The 24,033-nt window shown below is 41.4% G+C and overlaps 1 protein-coding gene across 1 annotated transcript; it reads right to left on the reverse strand.

Annotated features, from left to right (window-relative positions):
* Positions 1-621: 621 nt before the first annotated feature.
* On the reverse strand, positions 622-22,829 carry nsd3 (nuclear receptor binding SET domain protein 3). Its single transcript, XM_073466956.1, has 25 exons — positions 22,798-22,829; positions 19,886-20,745; positions 19,123-19,371; positions 18,862-19,024; positions 18,595-18,749; positions 17,398-18,027; positions 17,129-17,318; positions 16,930-17,030; positions 16,387-16,432; positions 16,152-16,282; positions 15,649-15,774; positions 15,431-15,557; positions 15,156-15,356; positions 14,189-14,368; positions 12,371-12,517; positions 9,332-9,488; positions 7,351-7,553; positions 7,127-7,239; positions 6,880-7,026; positions 6,656-6,778; positions 6,208-6,324; positions 5,971-6,112; positions 5,768-5,874; positions 5,464-5,668; positions 622-5,310 (listed from the first exon to the last, which is right to left on the reverse strand). Exons 2-25 carry the CDS (start codon positions 20,699-20,701, stop codon positions 5,039-5,041), a joined length of 4,848 nt encoding a protein of 1,615 aa, XP_073323057.1. The 5' UTR covers positions 20,702-20,745; positions 22,798-22,829; the 3' UTR covers positions 622-5,038.
* Between the last annotated feature and the right edge of the window lie 1,204 nt (positions 22,830-24,033).

Genomic DNA, 24,033 nt, shown 5'->3' on the forward strand with positions numbered 1-24,033 from the left:
TGCATAATTAAATTACGCCACTACTTTTTTTTATTTCAGAAGCACATGACTTTATTTAAATTAATAAACTGACGGACACAGGGTTGAGAATTTAAAAATGTGGCGGCTCTGTAGCGCTTTATGAACCGGAAATGGTCGTGTAGATGACTTCATGTGGCTTGACACATGGATGCAAGAAGCCACGTCACGTTACAAGTTGCCATCTAGAGGTTGAATCAGTGATGTTTGCATGAGTTATTTCCCCATCAAATCAATTTAACTTGGCTTTTTACAGTCTCCATTTACACAAAGTATTATAATAGTTTTAAGTTGCTTTATGTCTGACTCTTGTGCATATGTGAATATTCTGAGACTGTCAGAGACTCCACAGGCTATAAATTGTAATATAAATGTATTGTCAGTAGCTTTAACTTTTAATCTGGTTACTTTCTTTAGGTAAATCTCTCACTATTAACACAGTTCTATTTTCATTTGTTTTTTTTAGATTTTTATTTTGCCGCCTAGTTTTATTCAGCTGCAATCTGATTGGTACAAAATCTGGCGATTACAACCCCTTAATGGAGAAGGTTGATCTTTAAGTCCTATTCTCAACCCGTTACGAAATCACACACAGTGGGAGCGTTTCACTGAGACAGAGTACAGCTTTATTAAAGTCAAACTTCAGGCATGTCTGAACTCTTCAAACTCAACTTTAGAATGAAAAAGGACAGAATCAATATTCTCAAATAAAAAGACAGTCATGTACAAAAAGAGTGTCGTCTCAACAGTCACACACATTTAGAAGCAGAATTGTACAGGCAAAAAGAGCACGCCACAGTAACATGAGTCTATGCAAGTTCAATGCAAACTATTTACAAGTTCCTCAACAATATGCAGTATGCAGTAACACAGGTTGAACAGTAATCAACATGGTATTTTGTGTTCATCCACGTTTAATTGAAGCAACACCAAGAGAGATAGATATGACCCCAGTTAGAGTTACTGTAAGTAAGTTTACTACAAGTAAAAAGAGATGAGTGCTTATGAAGGTGGATTTATTTATTTATTCCAACACTATTTCTCCTCTGACAGCATGACAATTAAAACTAATGACAGTCGGCAACATTGCACAAAAACCAAAAGACATCACAGTGAACTGAAACATACCCTTTGACAAACAAGGGGGTGGTCCATCCTAAATTTAAGTGTATAAGAAAAATATTAATAATAAGCAAATTCCTGGACACACAAAATCTTCCTCAGGCGTATTTAAGGGTCACTTAACTGAGAACAAACATGCTGTCTCTTGAAAAAACATAAAATGTGGGCACTACGAAGAGAGCAAACAAACAAAACATACACATCAGGTAGTAATTTAAGTATATGGCATGATGCAGGCTGGGACACTTAAATTAGGCAAATGTAATACTGCTGCTGTTTCAGCAGAGGAGGGCAGAAGAGGACAAACTGGCACAAAATAATTCATGATCATGCGATCTGCAGGTGCAAAAAAATAAAGGCTGTTTGGTTTGCACGATCTCTGTGCAAAATGGTTAAAACAAAAATAAAAGGAGCACAATCAAAACAAAACATTGGCATTAAAATCAGGCAATTAAAGACTCTCCAACTGAATACAGAGGTGGATTAAACCAGTGTCTGATGTTGGAAGCATGCATTTCAGCTGAACAGTCACCATGAAAAGAAGAAAAGGCTGTAAGACCAGTTAGATAATCACAAGTCATCAGTCAGACTTTTTTTTTTCTAAAGCCACAAACACAAAAGTCAAGGAATCTTCTGTTTGATAATCACACATGTATGAATCCTGTGTAAAAAAAACAAAAAAAAAAAACATAAATAAATAAAAAAATAATAATAAAGAAAATTCAAGTTTAGACACACAGACTATGTAAGTAAAAGTGCCATAATGATGCACCTACCTGATATTGAACAAGTACTGAAGTGGCCTACTTCCTACAGTTAACTACTGAACAGAAATGCATCTCTGAATGCGTAGAGGTTAGCAAATATGGGGGCAGTGTTAAGGAAATCTGCACGTTTAGTCTGTTTTCCACAAAAAACAGCGGAAAGGCTTCCAAAAAAGGGTCAATAATAAGAGAAAGAAAAAAAGAGAAGAGCTGTTGAATGCAGAAAAGGGAGAACATTAAAAGGCTTGTGCACAAATAGAGGTTTTTAATGGCATAAAGAACACAACAATTAAGTCCAAGTCTTTCCTGGTCCAAAGTCTTTCTTTGTTTTTTTTATCCAATCACATGTCTGTGTATGTGTTATGTGCTTATATTTAGCATATTTAAGTCTCTCTCCACTTAAACATTTGCTTACTGTTAGTTTACTTGGATGTTTAACCTACGTTGCAGAATGATGAATGATGACTTTGACACAAGAAGACTTAATATGTGCACATACACTGAGAATGGACTTTTCACTAAAGCAGGAAACATCTTGTGTTCAGCAGTTAACTTTTGAAAGAATAATTGCATATTTAAAGATTTTTTTCTAGAACTTTTATGGAGGGAAAACCATATCAGATACAAACTATTATTCTACGCAGGTTATTTTTATCTTGTAAATCATGACTAGAATTTTCTCACTTTTCTGCACCCAATGACTCCTCTCTTCTTTTTAATTCATTCAAGTCATTTACTGTGTCTGGTCTATGCATTCAAAGAGACCCTAAATAAATTAAAATGATTTGGAAACATTGGCACCTTGTGGCTTGATTGTAAATACAAACCAAAATTTGTTTTAAAAAATAACACAATTCATGGGCAGATAATACAAATGCACATGTAACCAAGGTACAGGGGGGAAATTACAAGCAAAATGCTGAGGCATGACAACAGATAAACTTCCATCTGTGACGATCACTTGAGTCCGGGCTTTAAAAAAAAAAAAAAAACAACACAAAAACTGCTCTGAAACCGAAACTTTACATTCCTATATTGAACTGGTTCACACTGCTGTTAACACCAATTACAGTGAGTCACGATACAGGTCGATGAGCAGCGGCTGTTACCAAATGTGGAATCATTACACCAAATGTATTTTAAAAAAAAAATAATTATGCAATGACTAGATACAGATATATTATGTAAAACTCCCCATGTTTTTTTAAATAGTCTATTTCACTTACACCGTGGGGGAGAGGGAGACAAATTACTGCACTGGTGTTTGAAAAAGAAACTGGTATAAAATGTGGTGCAATAAATACAAAAAATTTAGATTTGACAGATGAGCGATTAAAAACACTGTACAGAAGTTTGTATTTGTACATTATACTGAACTGGGACTGTTGTTATACCTTTACGTCTTTATATAAAGCCCAGCCTTGAGGATGTTCTCCAGGTGGAAAACGAAGACGTACCTCTCGAGGACACAGAGGACTTTTTTGTACAAAGCCGGGCTGGCAGTCATTCCTACTTGTGCCAAATAAAAAAAAAAATACCCCACCCCCCCTCAAAAAAAACAACAGCATTTAGGCCACACTTTCCTCAAAAAAACATCCAAACCCACGCCCAGTACTCTCCACGTTTTAGACCGAGAGGAAAGAAGTTACAACACAGTTAAATTCCGATGTTACTACAAGAAGAAGAGGTATCCATTTTGAAACACTTGTCTTATGTTCTTTTTTATATACATTTCTGTATATGTATGACCTAGCTAAATAGTGTAGCGACAAGCTGTGTAAAAGTGCTTTTCAGAAAAGTTTGGCAAAAACAAAAAAACAGGAAAAAAAAACAAACCAAAACAAACCAAAACAAGCATTGAAGCGGTCACAGTACACGACTTTACTGAAATGAACTGCATCTGGGCAGTAGTTACTACAGCCAGAATCGAACTTAAGGCCGATCAACAATACTTTAAGACAGCACCAGTGATCACAAGCTGAGCCCCTCCACCTACAATACAAATAACAGTAACTGCTCGGAGGAAATGTGAGAACAGAACTTCATCAAAAAAGAAAATAAAAAGGATCTGTCTTGTTGTTTAAAAAAGCGTTTCCTTCTACCAGGAACAACCAGAGAGGCGAGGCTCCGTCCCTCCTGATCTTTAAGTACTTTACAATAGTATGAGCCAATTATGTACACAATGGCAAGTGAGACTGGCAATATGAAAATCACAAGTACTTCTGTAATGTCATACCATTACACTATATACCATTATATTTCACCTTAATAGGACTATTTTCACAAGGAGGTCTGCGTAATGCTTAACACCTAAACAAACAAACATAATACACCACTCACTGAGATGAAGTGAGAGAATCTGTCTGTAAACATTAACAAACATAGATACTGTATATAATTATATTCATCCATACCCATAAGTATATTAAAACCATGTCTAAGGAAGGTTGGAATGTAGTGTGGTCCTGAAAAAAATTGCACAAAATCAGTCATCCACCCCCCCTCCTTTCCTGCAAGGAGAAGAAGAAGAGATAAATACGATGACAGATCACGTTTGGAGTGATGATCTGCTGCGGAGGAGAAGAAAAGGGCTGGCTCGTCTCCGTGAAGCCATCCTGTGTGTGTGAATCCGACCGCAGCTTACAGCAGGTAAACAAGGAGAGGAGCAGCGTGGTTGTGGAGAGGTCCAGCTTTCAATCTTCCACTCCTCTTCTCTTCTACCTCTCCCTTCACCCCACTCATCAAGGTTCTTCAAAGTGCCGGTAACGGACGACGTGACAACACTCAAAATTTCAACAGCTGTAAAACTGACAAAAAGAAACATAATGAGGTGGTGGTCTGGGCCCTCTGATGGGCACAGGCGAGCGGTAGAGAGTGTTAGTGGTGGTGTTTTATGGCAAGAGAGGAGGGAAAACAGCGCACAATGATGCCTGGACACTTCCCCTGCTGACACTCCAGTCCAGTCTCGCCACAAACAGCATCGAGGTGTTCTTCGGTGCGTCTTGTGTCTGAAGGGGGGCTGTAGCACTGGTCAAAAAGCACTGTATTCCCTTTTGTAGAGCTGCTTCAGATCAGAGGTGGATCAAACAAGAACGCACTTCACAGGGAATGAGGTATTCAGGGGAGCTGTGGTTTCACTCTGTGGCTGGCTTACCCGGCTCTGGCTCCAGCTCCTCTTTCACTCGGACTGGGCTCAGGGCGGAGCGGCGTAGCTGGGTCGAGCTGGAGTTGGAGCCCAGGGGACTGACGGGGTTGTGACTGGAGCAACATGGGCGACCTTCAAGGGAGGAGGGAGTGAGCGCCCCCGCCTCGTGCTCCCGGCAGAACGAGCGAGGGCAGAAGTCACAGAGGGACGAGGCCGGGGCGCCACAAACGCTGCAGTCGTGCCACGGACATTCCCAACGCCCTGCAGATCGAGTTAAGAAAGAAGTGGTTTCAAAGCTGCTATGGGTCTCAAGATAAATCTTAGACCATGTGAGATGATTAACAGGATATGAAAGCACAAAATACAAACAGTACTTCTTCAGACACACACATACTCAAACTCATGGGTCATTACCGTATGGCGGCTTGGTAAGGTTGAGACAGAGCAGGTGGTATGCTTTCGGACAGTCCTTTCGGTCACACATCACCAGCTCGCCTCCCTCTCCGCAGCAAAAACAGAAATATTCGTGTGTGTGTTTGCCCTCCAGCCGCAGCTTCCGCTTCTTCGGCTTCAGCTTCGCATTCCTGGCCTTCTCCTCTTTCTCCATCACCACAGCGCTCTGGAGGAAACATTACAAAAAGATTAAAATGGCATCAACACCCTTTTCAGAAGTTCAAAAACTAGATTCAGGACGATGAGGAGAGGTTAATGTCCTCACCGTCGGCTGCACCCCGAGGAAGCCAGAGCAGTTGTCTGATCCACAGTGACAAGTTGTTCTCCTGTTGCCTACACAGTGCATGTTGTAGTTGAACGTCAGCTCTGTGTCTGCAGGGACAAGATTCACATCAAATGGATCATCAATGTCACTCTCAGTGCACAAAACATACATGTAGGAATGTGACAGAATATATGTGAACTCACCAGCCTCGATATCACAGAGAGCAAAGAGCCCGATGCGGACATCTCCGTTAACTGTCCACTTCTGCGTTTCACAGTTCGGGCTGCAGCTGTGGTTTATAAACCGAGACGAGTTTCCTTTCGGGCCGGCGTCTATCACACGATCCTACAAGAGAGAGATGGACATTAAGACACCAAGGTTCAAGAAACACTAGGTGGAGGACTCTACACTGAACAATGTTTCCGTGTCACCGATATTACCTTGGTGAGGGTGAGCATGTAGAAGTTGGACACGTGATTTTCTTGAGCGCGTTTGATTCGTTGCTGGCATTCCTCCGAGTCTATTACCTCTCCCACATACTCTGTCACAAAGTCACCCTTGAGGAAATAAAAACATTACATTTTTACATTGTTATAGGGATCTCACTGACAACCTTATTGAAAATTACACAACTAGTAAGAATGGTCAGAACAGTTATCCGGATCCACACCAAAAGTTAATGGGTCTATTCTGGACTAAGTCATCCAGAGGATTGTTCTTGGCACTGTTTGGTATTCCATTTGACATTGAAGGTTGATTCTGATAGCAAATTTGACTTTTTAAAAGTCCGTTTTGTATATGTTATCACATTGTAGGAGCTGATTAACACAGAAGTTTGATGATCAGGCTATCCATGATTTAGGATTGGACATTCAGCTCGACACCCACCTTCCGGAGGACTTGGTTGGTCTTGAGGCCCCAACCACGGTCGTCTGTCTTTACCACTTCTGTCTCTGCATACAGCCGCTTGGAGAAACACTGGTTCTCACAGCCATCTCCTGCAGGACACACCTGAAAACAGCAAAATAGAAGTTCAGGGGGGACATCTCAGATGACTGTCTGACCAGGTTTACTGTTCAAGAAATGAGCTAGACAGATAACAAAACACAGACCTGTGGGTGACACTCGTACTGCAGCATGCGATTGAGACACTGGGAGTTGAGGCTGCAAGGATGCTCATCTGATGGTCTACAGTTGCATCGTTGGATTTCTGACAAGTCAGCTACATGCATCTGCACCTTCCCCACTGGTTTGTTGGACTGATACAAGGAAACAACCAAAGAATGTATAAAAACACTGATCACAAGAAGAACATTTTGGGGGTATTTGTCTTAAGTGAGATATTAAAAATCACATTACCTTGATGCATTTGTAGGGTGGAGGTTTGCGAGAGTTGCGTTCCTGCTCTAGAGCCTCCCTGCTCTCCCTCTGTGCCTTAAGCTCCTGGAACCGCCGGGCTGCTTCTTCCAGAGCTAAAACACACGAACACTATCTCAGAAACTCATCCTTCCTACAGCTTTAAAAGATGAATTCACAATAGACTTGTCTGACAAGTAGGAGGAAACTTTGTAGGAAGAAATCACCTTTTTTGAAGGTTTTGTTGATGTTGATTTGACCCGTGACAAAGTTCTTGTCGTTCTCCACATAGGGGAAGACGCGGCCCTGGTTGATCCAGTAGTAGTCATGGGAGCCAAAGAAGAAGACAGGGAAGTCACCGATATCGTGGCGGAGGCTCTGAATGTTGGACGGCACCAAGCGAGGGTTGCAGATCTCTGCTGGCCACCACCTGCAAGCGGATGGCACAGGGACATTGTTTAATGAAAAGAAGAAAGAGTGTGGTAAAAATAAATGATAAAACATGTACTGTTAAGTTATTAAGGCCTGAGGGTAGTGTCACACCTGCACCAAACTATTGAAACATTGCTTCTCATTCTCTCTTTTGTATGAATGATCATTTTTAAGAATTGGTTTCAGTCAACAGAAAATTGTTCCACAAGCTTGTGTGTAATTATGTTTGCGTAACTCTGACCTATAAAGATCAACATGTTTCAATCGAAATGCTGTTTATTGTCACATAAAAACATTTCCTAAATACAGGGGCATTATTTTTGACCCCTACCATGCCAGCAGACTACAAACTGCGGCATAAATATTAAAGGGGCTCACAGTCAGTGAGAGACAGGAAATCACCACTGCTGTGCTCAGCTCAATGTTTCCTGAATACCTGCATCTATAATGTCACACACTGTGTGTGAGGTGCAAAGCAGATTTGTTGCTCTGGACTTAAAGGATGGGACTGATGATATTCTATTTTTTTGTGAATGTTAACAAAATTCCAAAACCAACAATACACTCATAGACTTGACATTAGATGTATGAAGACCATCTTTAAAAAATGGGTCACAAATATGTAGTTTCACTTTTTAAAAGAGGCAAATCATTTCTTTTAACAGCCGGGCACCATCGCTTTTAGCAAAATGATTCAAATAGGTGTAAATAGAGCATTTGCTGGATACTATTTTGAGCTGTAGATTTATATTTGGTGCTCTAGTGTAGGGGTACTCAACTTTTTGTAACTAAAAGTTATTCTGAAGACCACCTTCCCAAATTAATGAGGGAAAAAAACCCATAGTGTGACAAAAAATGAGAAAAAATAAACTGGGCTGTGACAGGATTTCACCACCACTGCTTGCCATTATGAATGCAAATTGAATGTGTTTCCTCATCACATGCTTTGGGGCTTTCACTGGCACAGGGTTGTCTACCACATCGCTTTTTCATTTCAAAGACTGAGGAACAATAGCTAGCTGACAGCTACACATCACATTTGTCTGTACCTGATGGTGTATTTTTTAAATTTGACATCCACCAGGGAAACTGTTTTCACTTGTGTCCATTACTTGGTTTGTCAGCAGGATTACACAAAAACTATTCAATGGATTTCCACAAAATTTGGACGGAGGATGGGTCTCAGCCAAGAAAACACACCATTAACTTTTGGTTCAGATCCCGATATTGGGACAGATCCAATTGAGATTTTTTTCTCATATGAAAATATCTAGCTTTGTTAACTCTTAAAAAAAATATATAATAATTTTTTTTTTAAACTTACTATTTGGCAGTACCACTAACTCTACAACTCTAACTCTACTACCACTAGATGGCACTCTGAGCCATTCCAGCTTTCTAGTGAGTATTGGCAGCAGCAGGATGGTGCACAGTATGTGGGATTGAGCCAAAATAATCTACAGTGCCCATGTTCATTATGGTACAAGAACATGTCATCCAGTGCATCACTGTGGCTAAATGATATGTTTTCAATAGTTCTTGGACAACACTGGAGCTCTTTAGCACAGAGGACTGAGCAAAATTTGTCTATACGGGAAACCACTTGTCAGATTCATTCATTCATTAAAGCATTCATTGTTGGTTTTGGTCATTTCATTGCATTTTCTGATCATAAAAAATACAGAACATCACCAGACTTACCCTTTAAATGCAACCGTACCATAAACTAAAAGTAACTCAAGCCTCAGCAATCTATAATCAGTGCTCTCTGCGTACCTGTAGTTGCCCAGTTTGACCCAGACAATTTGTTTGTAGTGAGGTTTCTTCCCTGCCCTGCAATCACTGCAGGACCACGCCCCCTCCGGCATCTCCATCTCCAGACACTCCGGGTGGAAGGAAGCCGGGCATGAGTCGCAGCACAGCAACTTGCCTCCTACATTTGTATGGATATATGTGTGTGTGTGTATGTGTGTGTGAGTGTGTGTGCATGCGTTGTGGGAAATTGGTATGCAAAGAGAGGAGGAGTGTATGATTAGGTGATGCACCTTAAAACCTGGACAAACTCTGAATCTCATTTGCAGACAAGCCTAAAAAGAAACAAAAATACTACAAAGCCTATGAATAAAGAACCAAGTCAGGGTTTACAAAAATCTAGTGTGATATGGAAACGGTGTCCTTGTCGGGAGAACAACTCCCATAATAACATCTGGTCATTATTTTAAAATTAAAACTAAGTCCAGGAGCTTTTTGCTTGAGTGAAGGCTCCTGTGACAGTCATGCTGTGTGACAAAGATTGAGATGGTTGGACACCCCTGCAATGGGTTCTCAGGTCAGTTACAACTACAATCGTGGGAGTAACAGCGTGTCTGGCAATCAGATTCAGAGCAGTGTACCAAGACCAGTCTATGGGAAATACATGCGGCAGCACAGAAATAAAATCAGCCAGCAAGTTAACAGTTAATCAGGGTTATACTTGAATAGATTATTGGCAAAAAGCAGGCATGCAGTCCTGCCAGTAAAGCAAACTTTACCCATCACACATATCACATCCTGCACAGACCAACTTGCATGGAATCATATAGTATGTTTGCTATATTTCAATTTGCAAAATGATTTTCTTTAAAAAAAAGTAATTTCACTATTCTTGCACTTGGAAACTCTTAATTGTACTCAAATCTGGTCCTGATTGGGATTATATTCCATCCAAGGCAGGTCAAAGCTCCAGAAAATGAGGTGAGCCAAAATTTAATTTTATCTGAAAATTTCAGTCAAAAAATAAAACTTGGTTGCAGTCAGCGTAAAAGGGGTGAGGCTGGACAAGGCCTTTCAAATCAACAACAAGCCCAGAGTGCTGAAGCAGAGAAGCAGTGCGCCTCCAGCAGTGATAAGCTCCACAAACCACAGAAAGAACCTGAACTAATCCAGAGCATCCTGCATCAGGGCATCATACAGGGGAGGTTTGATGACCAATTATATTTTCCCTGCAGAGAAATTTTATTCTTTGAAAATTGAAATAACAACTTTAATGCAGAGATATATACTCAGATTGACTGTTCATGCGCAGCACGAACCAATCACACAGCGGGCCTCGTGCAAAAAACACAAATACTAAAAGTTATTTCAGAGAACTCTTCTTGAGCCGTCCAGATCTGTTAGTCATATACTGATAATCTGTCTTTCTCCACATGGAAGAAATAACGCTTTTTAGACTTTCAGAATTAGAATGCCTTCAACTAAATTAAATTATGAAGCTGAAATAAAATAAAACAAAAAACTAGATAAATACAAATTACTGCAATAGACCAAATCATTATAGCTTGCCAATTTACTGAAGTTTTTATTGGCATATTTTAGAAAATCCTCCATTGACTGCCTCTCATCTTAAAAGGGACAGGTCACCCCAAAATAAAAAAATATATACATATACATAGTTTGCCCCTTACCTGTAGTGCTATTTATCCATCTAAAATGTTTGGTGTGAGTTGTTTTCATTAAGAGTGTCATGATTTCTGGAAAAAGACATTGCCATTGAGCTTTGAAAATGTATTTTGGTGCTTTAAGTCAAATGCCATCTAGTTCCATTATATTTCAGGGAGGACAGACATCTCTATGGTCTCCAAAACTTGGCAACTAACACCAAAACGATCTAGATGGAAAAATAACACTACAGCTAAAAGGGGAAATACATATTTTTGATTTTGGGGTGAACAGGTGCATTAAGTCATTTGTCAATTTGAAAAATATTTTAATGTCGAACTATTCACTCTTTGAACATGGAGGTTCAGTCTTGACTTTGGGGGCACATACTGTGATAAAAACTCTAAACTCAAGTCTTACTTCCAATGCCATGTCACATTCAACACCAACAGAGGCAGGACCACTTGACCACTTGTTGTCACATGACCCATGTCCTGTACTTGGGTCATGTGACGACTCCTGGGCAAGTTCCAAATGCTGAAGAAGGCCATGGCTGGGATATAGCTAAGTAAGTGAACTTTGAGTTTAGAGGTTTTTTTTACCCCAACATTCGTTATTTGTTTCTGTCTCAGTACATCACTGCTCTGATGAAATGTTGCTGGAAGCTGTATAAATATTTTATCATTTCAAGTCCAGGTTCTCCAGCACCAGCACTGACACACCTAGATTTCTGACAGCTTCTCTTTTTATTTTTGAATGAAAGTTGCCCACAAATGAAGCAGAGCAGATGGCCATTTATAGCAATTTAGGGACGTCAATTATGCTAATGATAATTCAGTGTACAGGTGACATTCACGAGCAACAGGCCTTTTTCACAGCAGACATTTTAGCTTGTCGTAGTAGGAAAATACAGCCATTACTAATACCATTATTGATGGCTCTGTTCTGTTCAGGTGTCCCAGTGAACTATGACAGTGTGACCGTGAGCCAGCATGCACAATACAAGGACCCTGAAACTGAAGAAGCCATCTTCAATTAACTTATTTACACCTGTGATTTTCCTACTGTGACATGTCAAAATGCCTGTTAAAAAGGCAAATTACAACAAGTTTAGTTCGGTAAATCTGACTCCTCAAACAGGGAGAGGTTTGAGATAAGAATACAAAATTGTTCTTGCATGAGGCCCACTGTAATCTGTTAATGTGTTAGGGAACTTGGCTGAGGTTACTTTGCACCACTCTGCATTAAAATTAACTGGAACCAGTTAATTCATTTGCACCTCAAGGCTTAGAAATGAAAGATGCGTACAAAAAGGGTAAACTAAATCAGAACAGGAGCAGGCACATCACAAACACAGACCAGTGGGACAAAGGAGAAAGAGAAAAACTGTGCAGTTACCTTTCCCAACATTCTTTTTGGTAGCTGACGAAGGAGAGGGAATCATAGGTAATTTCAACTCAGCACGATTTGACTCAGTCAGAAGGTAGTGGGACTTATAGGCATATGAACTTAATATGGTGTCAGTAAGGTCTTGCACTAACAGCCCTACACAAGACACACAGGAAGAGACGGGGGTGAGCCGCAGTCAAACTCGAAAAATTACCCAAAAATTCACAAAAAGAAGAGAAAGAACAAACACACTCAGAACTCTCGCACACACACGCACACACAGAAGAAACAAGTAAAACAAGGTTTGTCCCGACAGAAAGAGGCGAAACAGTGCACTCAACTTGTTTAACAGGCAAAACAACGGATCTACACTGGTTCAATGTCACAAAATAAATCCTGTGTCCAGGTGAGTAGGATTCTTTTAAGTGGAGTGCAGTGTAACAGCCTGGATCAACCATAGTATTAGTATCATGATGGAAAACAAACATTACATTTCACAGCTCTGCTATTCATGAACAACAATGCCAAACATGAAACATGTAATATTAAAAGATAAAACACTTTATATTAGGGGACACATATTAACCGTTAACTAATTTCTTACTAGCATGCGCATTAGTTGCAGAATGGCTATTTATTAGTCGTTATAAGTCACTAATGACCATATTCTACAAGTGCTAGGTCATTGAGTAATTGTTTTTGCCCAATAATTGAAACTGCTCAAGTCAAAAATAAATAGACAAATAAATAAATAAATGGCTAAATACATAAATTAATATATCATTAAATGCACCAAACATAATATTAAAGATTAATGTAGAATTAATATAAGGTAAATAAATAAAGAATCGTATCAAGAACAGAAACATCAATCTATGTCGCATTTTATATGCCCATATTTATTTTTTTAAATAATATTTTTGATACATTTAATGGCATATTCATTTATTTACTGAGTCATTTATTTGCTTATCTTTGATTTTAGAAGTTTCAGTCGTCCATAAATAGCAATCTAATTAATGAATGCGTATTGATTGTAAGTTAGGCAGTTGTTGTACATGAGTTACTGTCTTGATGCGTTTTCCTCAGTATGGGCCTTATAAAAAGGTGGTAGAATTAATTCTCCCTGAATAAAAATCTATAAATATAGTCTATTTTCATGTATCGAAAACCCCAAAATGACAAGTGTTAATGATTTTTCCAAATAAGTCTGAATGAACACTTTCTAATGCTCCTGATTCTAAATTGATGTCTTGCTCTTAACTAAATCACCACTATTTTGACACTTATTCTACTAGTGAATTCGCTTATTGAGGGAACAGTCCAAGTAAAGGGCTTAGTAGTTGTAGAATATCATGCAGAATAAGACAATCGATCATCAATAAGTGATTTATAATGTCTAATAAAGAGCCTATATGCTACTAATAAGCATGGTAGTAAGCATCTAGTTAATGGTTAATATGTGTTCCCTAATATAAAGTGTTAACAAGATAAGATGTCAAAACATAAAATATCTAAACTAAGTTTAGATATTTTATGTTCAGTTCAGTTTTCAGTTTCAGTTTAATTTTGCAGCAACATGGTTTAACTCCAAAAAAAGACCAAAAACTACAGTCATGGAGGCCGATCAGGTCCTGTTGACTCTCCAATGGGAAATGGAAGTGAGAACAACTGATCTTGCGGTTTGTCACAAGATGGAAATCAGCCAGTGGTATCAAAAATGATCGTGTGTGGCTCTCATCTGTATGCTCCGTCTGTTCAGGGCCACTGATGGATCACGGCTGTGAGAGAGGAAGGTTGTTAGTGTGTACAGGTGTGAGAGCTTACCTCTGGCACACAGGAAGCACCAGCCCACATTAATGGGGGAGGTGAGGAGCCCGTTCCTCTTGGCGCTGCCGTGGCTGCTGCAGATCATGATGTGATGGGTGAGGACGACACTGCCCGCTGCTACACAGCTGTCTCCTGTGTGATAGGCCACCGGGCAGCGGATACAACGCATCAGACGACCTGGACATGAAGCGGAGGAGAGAAGGAGAAGATTCTTGTGAACTGCTCATGTCATGTAGCTATGATGCAGAACAGCACATGCAGAGCTGTGACAGAATGCAGTGTTTTTATAATCATTTAGGTCAGATTCCTTTATGGGTTCCAGCTGTAATTAAGGGAATCACATAAAAAATATGAATACTTTGTACTTTTTTTGGCATCTCAGACAATTAAGGGCCAGATGTTCTTGGCAAGACTCTGTGACCAAATATTGTGCAGAAACTGCAGCACAAAATTACCGACCAGGTAAAGGTGCAATTGTTTTGTCGGTCCTCTCCTTCTCAATCTAATTTCCCTCAAGAAAAAACACACTATGCCTTATTTCTTCCTCTTGCACTACTCTTTTACAGACCCTTTCCCTCCTCATTATTTGAGCTTTTTTCTGTTGGTCCATAAAATTTGCTTCACAAAAGAACAAGCCTGCTCAACTCAGAAGTCTTGAGAGTACATTGGGTGTCGGCAGGTTCCTGGCTACCGTTTAATAGTGGTCACACCCACAAATGTCTCAGTAATACAGAGGAAAGCTGAGGGCTGAAAGGCCTCTATTTCCATCTTCCGCTGTGCATCATTAGTGTTACATACTCATCTGTGAGTGCTGACAACTTCATTCGATATTCAATAAATCTATTTTTCACACAATTTCTTCACATTTTGCTGATGTAGCAGTGGCTCATTATCGCATAGCTTCTACTGCAGACTCAAACAGGAAATCAGAGAAGCAGAAGAACAAAAACAGAAGTCCTGTTACCTTTACCGGCTCGTTGCAGGTCTCGCTCCAGGCAGCAGGTAGAGCAGCTGTGCTGGGGGCAGCAGAAGCCTCCACCTGGACTGCTGGTGGCGCCAGGGAGTTTACTGACACAATCCTCGTGGTAGTAGCAACCACATCCAGATACAGAGCAGCGCGTCACCTCCTGGTCTGCCGTTTTACAGCTAAAACAAGGATGATTGCCTAGAAAAAGAGAGTTTGCGGTCATAAAGAGTCGCAACAGAAGTGCCAGTGAAGCTGTATTCTGAGTCGCTCACCATTTCTACACTCCAGGCAGGTGAATCTGCCTTCAGGTAGGGACGTCAGACCAAGACATTCCAGATGAAACCGTCTGTTGCAGTCACCTTCACACACCACCAAGCCCTCTCCATACACCTCACAGATCTACACACAGATGGATAGAACAACATATAACTCAATATCTGTAGGCTTTTAGAAGACAGTGAAACAGAGATGAATCATGAGCAGCACTGACCTGGCAGACGGTGTCTCTCTTGCCGGTGCTGCTGTCCTGACGGGACAAGCCAGAGTCCACAGACTGGGTATCTGAAGCATCTGCATCTGCTGCTGCTGGACTATCAAGACTCTTCCCGAATAAACCCTGTGAGGAAAAAAAAACAAAGAACAAGCGTGTCAATGTGTTTTGTGCGTAGGAATCAAATGTAGCTGGAAGCACAAATTTTTCCACCATTTATGCCTAAAAAAAACAACCTAAATGATAAATCAAACCTGTTGCAGATTCATTTTCTGTCGTGTGTTTTAGTTGGGATGATGTTATGAGCCAAAAAATTCTGCACGTTGCTGAAATGCATACATAAAACTGCATATAGCTAAAGTTAAGACAATTTTCATTGGTTGTCTTTGCAAGGAAAGTAGTGAGGAGTGTATTTTGAATTTGTATGTATGTTTTTTAGATATTTTGTGTGCATTTTCCTCTTTATATTCGTGGGTATTTCTGTACATGTTTTCGGAGCCTACCTGTGGGTCATTGAGGCCTCTAGAGTCAGAATCAGAGGTGTCTCTGTACTGAGAAGAAGCCATCTCCACATCTGTTGATGCTCTGCTTCGTTTCTTCAGGGGCTTGCAGGCATCAGAGATCTCACTGGCTCCTACAGGGTCACATAGGGAGAAAATTAAATAGATTCACTTTGTATAAGTATAAGGAGTTCCCACTGCAGAGGTTTAAAGGAAGCATGAAAGAAGGATCTCCTACCTTTCTGTGACCCTGTCCTCATTGTGGTCTCAGGAGCCATCTCCGCCTGTGAGAAGGTTAAACATGGAAGTGCAGGTTTGATTCAGTTACATTTGAGGAAATTTCCCACTAAGGCCATGTTTAAAACCACCGTGACATCACCCATTGGTTTGTGGACTACTGTTTTGAAGCCTAGAGTTTGACATTAAGGTTATCGCCATCTTGGTTTTTTTGGAAAGGATGGAGCTGGGGAAGATCCTGATGACACTGAGGACACGCCGTGGATTCTCAGTCACATCACAATGTAGCCTAGCCTTAAAGTACACTCTGCATTATCGCCTTTTTTAATCTAAATGGAACTATAATTTACAAAATAAATATCATGCTGTTTTGAAGATGAGTTGAAACTAGCGATTGAGACCATAAACTCTTTAACAAACGATTTACTGAGGTAGTAAATGGAAAAACGTGTATCGGAAACATGGCCAGCTGAAATCGAACTGTGAACATTACAATGGTGCTGTTTTTGGTCTGAACGCAGTATCATCTAGGGAGGACTGATACCTGTTCCTTTTTGGTTTTCTTCTTAGGGATTGGATCGCTGCCTCTCTCTGACTCAGACCTGCTCCTGACTGATCGCCGCTGCAGTTTCCTCTCCTGAGAACCTGAAAACACAGAGAAATATTGAGCTGCATCTCTTACTGACTTCACACGTCAAATATTCATCAAAACAAAACACCCTGCAGGTCTGTGTTTTACCAACCTTGTGGACTACTGTGGTGTGATCCGGGAGAGGAGGTCTGCTGCATTCCTCCCTCCTCGCTCCTCCGGCTGGCGGGGGAGCCTCTCCTCTCCTCCCCTTCCCCCTCCCCCTCCTCCTCTCCCTCTCCCTCTCCTTCATCCCCATCTTCCTCTTCCTCCTCAGGACTGGGCTCAGGTTTAGCTCTGCTGTCCTGTTTAAAGCATCAACATTTGAAATATTCTTACAGTATATATGTCATGTAAACATTTCTCTGTCTGAGTCACACAAACCTCTGGGGAGCAGTATCCCAGGTCGGGCTGCCTGGCCTCTCTCTCCACTCTCTCCTCCGTCTCTTCTTCTTTGTCTTTTTTCGGAGATGCAGCTGCTTTCTTCTGCAGGAGAGGCCAATCACACTTTGTGATCTCCACATTCAGCCTCTTCATGGTGATGGAGAGAGGCAGCAGCTTCCTGGCGGCTGCTGTTTTCCAGGCCCTGACTGGTGGTGGAGAGTCCTGTCGTGTTCGTGCTTCGCAACCAGCGTTCTGTTTCGGGGAGCTGGTCTTACGCTGGTCCCCTCTCTGGTTCTTCTCTTCATTTGAGGCCTGGGAGTTTGTGTTGTCTTCTGTGTTTGAAATACTACATTGTCTGCGTGGCAGCTGCCTCCGTGGCGGCTGCTCTCTGTCCGGTGACTTCACTCCTCCCTCTTCCTTCTTACTGACTGAGCCGCTGGAGCGCCGGTTTCGTTTCTCAGGTCTGGCAATGGATTTCTTGCAGGGCGGGGGTTCAGTAGGGTCTGGGTCAACGTAGATGAAGGTGTAGTTGTCAATTCGCTCCTGCCGCGACATCACAAAGGCGTCCTCGGCGTGACCAACACCCACTTCCCACTGAGAACGCTCTCGCTGAGGAATAGGCTTCAGAAGCTGGAGAAGAAAACGTCAAAAAGATGCAAAACAACTGATGAACTTTATTCATAAATAGAACCTGTCTGACGGGAGAACCGATACTATCAACATGGGCATATGTGGTACTGGCATTCCTGATGATTCATGGATTCAAGTTCATAATGCAAAAAAAGTACATGGGATAATTTAGAAACAGTTTAATCATTACCTCAATTGCTCAGATTTTCAATTTAAACAGATTTTCATCCAGATTTTATGTCCCCATAGATTAAAAAAACTGCTGTCAGAGGAAGCTGCTTACGAAAATTCAACACCATAATTCTACCTAATGTTGTAAAGGTTTCAATTTACTGAATATGAATGACTTCCTATATGAGAAACGGTTGTTTGAAAAAGAGACCTTCAATTTGGCAAATTTAGCATACATTTCAAACAAATTAAGTCGATTTTAAACATAAATCTTTGGTTAAAATCATAATACATCACGGTTACAGAAAGTTTAGGATTCTTAGCATCTGGAAAAAAAACAACCCTCTATGAAGTCTTTATATTGGATCAGTCTGACAATATTTCTATCATACATACTTTGTGTTTCTCTACAGGGTTTGTGGCCTTGCGCAGAGTCTCAGCCTGAAGGTCATCATACTGTTGCTTTCCCTGGTACATGACTATCCTCTTCTCATGGATCCACGCTCGCTCAGCAACACTACCAAAGAACTGGACGTGATACTCCCTGTGACCTGCACAAAGACAGAGAAGCATTTTTGTCCTTACAATTTCATACATTTGTGAAAAAAAAAACAGGTTGATTCAGAGTGCTATTAGTGATGTTTGGTGCACGTGTGCTCATACCTCTGGTGTTGATGCGAGTGTGGACCTTCATCTGTGGGTCAGAGGAGACCATGCAGGGCCACCAGGGGTAGGTGCCCACCTTGGACCACACCAGATCTCCTATCACAAACTCCTTACAGAAGCCCGTCTCTTGGATCACGGATGGATGGTGGACCTTCGGAACCTAAACATGAAGATGAGCATATGTGTTTATCACAATCTGCAGTGATCAGTGTGCAAAAACTTAAAACTGCTTAAAAGAGAGAGGCATTGTGCTCTTGCCTTCGGCGTCTTTGGTTCAGTTTTGATAACGGTCTTCTGAGGCTTCTCTGGCTGCACTGGGGGTGTTTCTATTGGCTGGGGCTCGATATGGATGTCCTCTGTCTGGCCCGTGGTACCTGCCTGTGTTTGGCTCTGTTCCAGGCTCTGTTCCTGAACCTGCAGCTGCAGCCTCGCACTCTTTTTCCTCTTCTCCTTCTTCCTCTCATGTCTGCGCTGTATCTGAGTGGCCTCGTTCTTCTGAGACTCCTTCTGAAGAAAATAGAAAAAAGACAGTTAACTTTTTCTTTTTTCTATTAAAGTAACTCAAGTGCTGTTGAGAAGAAGATTAAAAGCAAACCGAGATGCACAGTGGAACAAGTCCATATGAATTTTATATGGACAGATTAGATGTTTCTATAGAATATGTGTTGTATTTTTTCTGTGCTTCAATATACACTTCCTTGGTATTGTATGCAAGATATGCGGTTGTTTATATGTAAAAATGAGGTCCGTTAACAGATTTAATCAACAACAATTTTGGTAGCAGATTAATCATTAAAGTAATTTAAAAAAGGAAAAATACCAAAAAATTCTGGTTGGAATAAATTTGTTGTTTTTCTTGTCTCAAACATTTCAATGCCGCAAACATTTCAGTATTTTGTTTATGTTCATCACATCCTGAATAAACAGCATCTTTGGAGTGAATAATCTATGTGTGTGTGTGTGTGTGTGTGTGTGTGTGTGTGTGTATATACGTGCACGTGCATAATCAAGAATGCATTACCTGCAGCTCTTGCAGCAGGTCTCCACACAGCGCAGATTCGAACAGCTCTTTTCCGTTCTGATACGTCTTGATAATCTTCAGCTTGATCTCTGGAGAGCTGGTTTTCTTCAGCACCCCACTAGGGGTGTTGGACGGGGCGTGAGAGGGCTGAGAAGAGGGCGTACTGTCCACAAGGGAGGGGGGTGGACTGGAGGAGGGCAAGTGTAATGGGGGAGGAGGGGGGAGAGTGTGGGTCATGATGTGAGGCGTCTGGGGCATGTGGTGCTGGGAGGGCAGCGGCGGCGGTGGCGGAGGACTGTGTGGGTGCGGGTGGGTTTGTATATGGGGTGGGTTTGAGTGGAAATGGTGCGCATGGTGGTGGTGATGGGGGTGATGGTGGTGGTGGTGGAGGTGTGGGTGATGTGTGGGCAAAGGGGGAGACACAGGAGACAAGGGTCTCTCCTGGAGGCCCGGACCTCTCAGGACAGTCCCCTCTCCCGGCATGAGACCGTGCTCTCCGTAGCTCCGTATGGCCCCATAGCCATTAGCTGAGCCGTTGGGGAACTGCGAGTACATGGAGAACTTGGCCTGCGGTTCGTACATGCCCAGACCCGGCGGGTAGCCGTTGGAGACCTGCGACATGTCCTCCGAGGCCGACGGCGGGTAGGAAAACTCTGCATCCAGGGCAGCATCGTAGGAGGGTCCACCATCCTCTCCCGGGTCACTGCCGGTGTCACAGGTGCCTTCCTGTCTGATGTTGGCTGAGTCAATGAGCTGAGGGGGTTGCTGAATTGTATTTCCCATGATCCCTTGCATGAAAGAGAAGGAGAAATCCATTGTTGGGCTCCTGCATCCTTAACTGTCTTTTTCTTTGACTGGACCTGTTGACGGAGATATATGCAATCAAATGAAGCACAGGAAGGCTCTGATTAAATCATTATCAATTCCAAATCCTCTTATTTATCCTTTATGAAGTCCTGAGAAACGAAATGAAAAGAAATGATAGATCATGTACCACTAGATTGAAAATGCATATGTCAAATACATTCTCGATGTGGCCCTGGTCGAACCCCTGGTTCCTGCCAGTCTCTCGCCATTGTGCATCTTTCGTGTTTAAGTGTCCATCAGGTACAATGAAAAACTGCAGCTTCATAATATTTTGTGCTTCTATTCTGGGATACCACACTGACCCTGGCTTGCTGTGTGTCACATAAATGTATTTAGGTATATCTGCCATAACGGCATAATGTAATATGAAAATTCTAAACTAGATTTTGACACAGGGAATATATACAATTAAAACAATGCCTCAAGATATCCTGCAACCCAGAAGGGATTACATACAAATGCAACAGCCCCGGTTTGATTCCAGCCATAAACCTTTGCTGCATGTCATATTCGATCTTTTCTGTAAGTATCTACACTGTTTAATGGTCCTATTAACGCAAAAAAAAAAGAAAGAAATCTCAAGAAGTAACCATAAAAATGTAGCTCCTCCTCTCATTGTTATTTTATCTAATATTGTGGTTTAGTGGTACGTGTTTGCAAACAAATTTGCATGTGTGGCAAACAACAGAGTTGCCAATCAGCTTTTTAAATAAATCCTAAGATATAATGTGACATGTATTTCAAGCCAATGTACTGGGTCCTTCTTCTCAATGTTTAATCTTTGGACTGTTGCTCAGGCAAAACTGGCAATTTGTTGACTTTGATGATTAATCAATGTATTAAAAATAATCTGCAGCTTAATCAATAATGAAAAATGGTAGCTGAATTTACAGGGCTGTCTGAATGATAGATACCAGTGGACAATAAAAGTGGACTTGCATGTTCAAACTCTGAGGCAAATCCTCAACCACAATAACCATCAATTATCTTAAACTTGCTCTCAGAAAACAAAACAAACTCCAGGCAGCTTGCACTTCTGACTGAGAACTTTTCAACGTTGATAGCCATTAATCATCTGTGTCAAAAGCCTATAGATCATTTCTTATTTCATCAACACAAGCGCATGGTGGCCTGCTCTCACAAACAAAACAAAGAGCAGCTACCGGAGTGCGATTTGCCCTCTTATACTTGACACTTTTAGCACTAATCGTGTTTGATTCATCAGCTTCAAAGTGCTGAGGCTCGTCTGCTCTCAGTGAAAAGGGACTGATTGAGGTTTAATTTGAGGACAGACTCGGGCTGCCCAGCGTTGGCAAAGGTGGATAACGGTGATGTAAACATCCATACGGTGTCAACTAACGGTCACTATCTATATATATATAAACTCGTGATGCTATTTTGGGGTTCACATCTGCTGTGGTAAACATTAATACTGGGTTACAACTGTGTGGCCAATGTAGAAAAACGACTGCGCAGACCAAAATGTTTCACTGAATGATCTTATAGCTTTCTGCGATGTTAGCCTAAAGCTACCTGGCATCAAAAGCGATTGTCTTTGAGAAGATGTGTCCCCCCCCTCCCCGTTTCAAACATTTTTGGAAAAACAAACACGACACGGGCAGACGACCATTTCTCTTTTGGTGAACACGACTGAACGTATCCAGTTATTGTGTGTCCGTTTGTGAACACCACACATGGATCAAGATGAAAGGGGAAGCTAATGTTAGGCTAGGCTAACATTCCATTGCCAATATGGCTGCCCTTGCCCCTTTAAATCAAATTGTCTGGCGTGATTATACCTCCATCACTGGCGGTTTGGAGAGAAATGTGGCTGAAAATAAGCTAGCTGCCACCGAAAACGGTCTGTGCTTAGACGGAGGAAGGAGGAAGGAGGGGGGGGGGACAACAACATGCATCGACAGCGGCTATGGCAAACACGCTTATCGCTAAAGAGGAGAGAGCAGAAGGAGCAGCACAGATTTTTGATGCCGAGTCGAGAGAGAGAGATGCAAGGAAATTAAAAAAAAACAAAACAGTGTCAGTACCTGCAGCGTGTCCCATTCTAAACACATACACCAGCCAGCAACGTGTCCTCGTTTAATCTATAAGAAGAAAAAAAATGAAAAAAAAAAATCCTGTAGTAAAGATAAAGCGCAGGCCTTTTCCTTTTTCGTTTTAACGCAATTCTCAACAGAAGAGGAGGAGGAGGGGGGGGGGGGTGTTACGCTATCTGGTCGCTGCCCAATCCCAATGCTTGGCTCTTCCTCAATGTAGGGGCAGGAGCATTTAGTGAGAACCCTGCTAGAGACAGATATGTTCAATTCTCGCCTCCCCCTCCGGTGTGTGCAGGTCTTCTTCTTAATAAAAAAAAAAAATAAAAAAAAAATCTCTAGCTCCCTCTCCCTCTGGTTCAACAAAAGCACCCTGCTTCCAGTCTCCACCACGGGCCTGTGCTTCCTCCAAGCTCAGCGCCAAATCACTCAGATACCAAGACTGGAAGGGATAAGAGGAGCACTCCGGGATGTGTAGTTCACTTCTGATAGCTCTAATGGGAGAGAGTGTAGGAAGGGAGGGGGAGAGCTAAAAAAAAAAAGGAGTGGTGGATCAAATGCATCGGCTACACCTACACAGAAATGAAAAGGGGAAATTCATGTGTCATGTTTCATTTGAGGAGGATGTTGATGCACTGATGATGTGGAAAGAAAAAAAAAAACAAGAAGTTAATTTTTTTTGTTTTTGTTCGTGTCATCATAGTTTTTTTTTTTTTAACCAGTATTAAATAACTGGGTTTTTATAAAAATTTCCACCCTGACCACAACGCGATGCAGATGCTTTCGTTACGTTTGCACCAGCGTCTCTGATTGGCTTTTATACGCCTCCTCGCCTGATCCGTAGCTCAGAGGAGGTAAACGAGAGAGACGACTCACTCTGCTTCTATTTTCTGGTACCACTTTTTTTTTTTTTTTTTTTTTTTTGTAGTCTTTTAATGTACACCACAAAGCTTTGTGGATAATATGAACAAAACGCATTTGTAGTATAGCTGTTTATCTGATTGTGTACTACCTAGGATTGGAACATGACTCTGAAAGATTATTATTATTGATGATCAGCCACCCAATGCCATGCATACTCGGAGAAGTTTCTGTTATATCTTCCTTTTGTGTCCACAATGTCTGCATATTAAAGCCCCTCTCAAGCTCTGTCAGCTTACCCACATTAATTAAGTTGCAATTTATTTTGATATATGGTCACTGGCTGACTAGGATATGTTATATTTTAGG

This window comes from Pagrus major, chromosome 5 (genome assembly GCF_040436345.1).
Source record: "Pagrus major chromosome 5, Pma_NU_1.0".
In the NCBI taxonomy this organism is placed as follows: domain Eukaryota; kingdom Metazoa; phylum Chordata; class Actinopteri; order Spariformes; family Sparidae; genus Pagrus; species Pagrus major.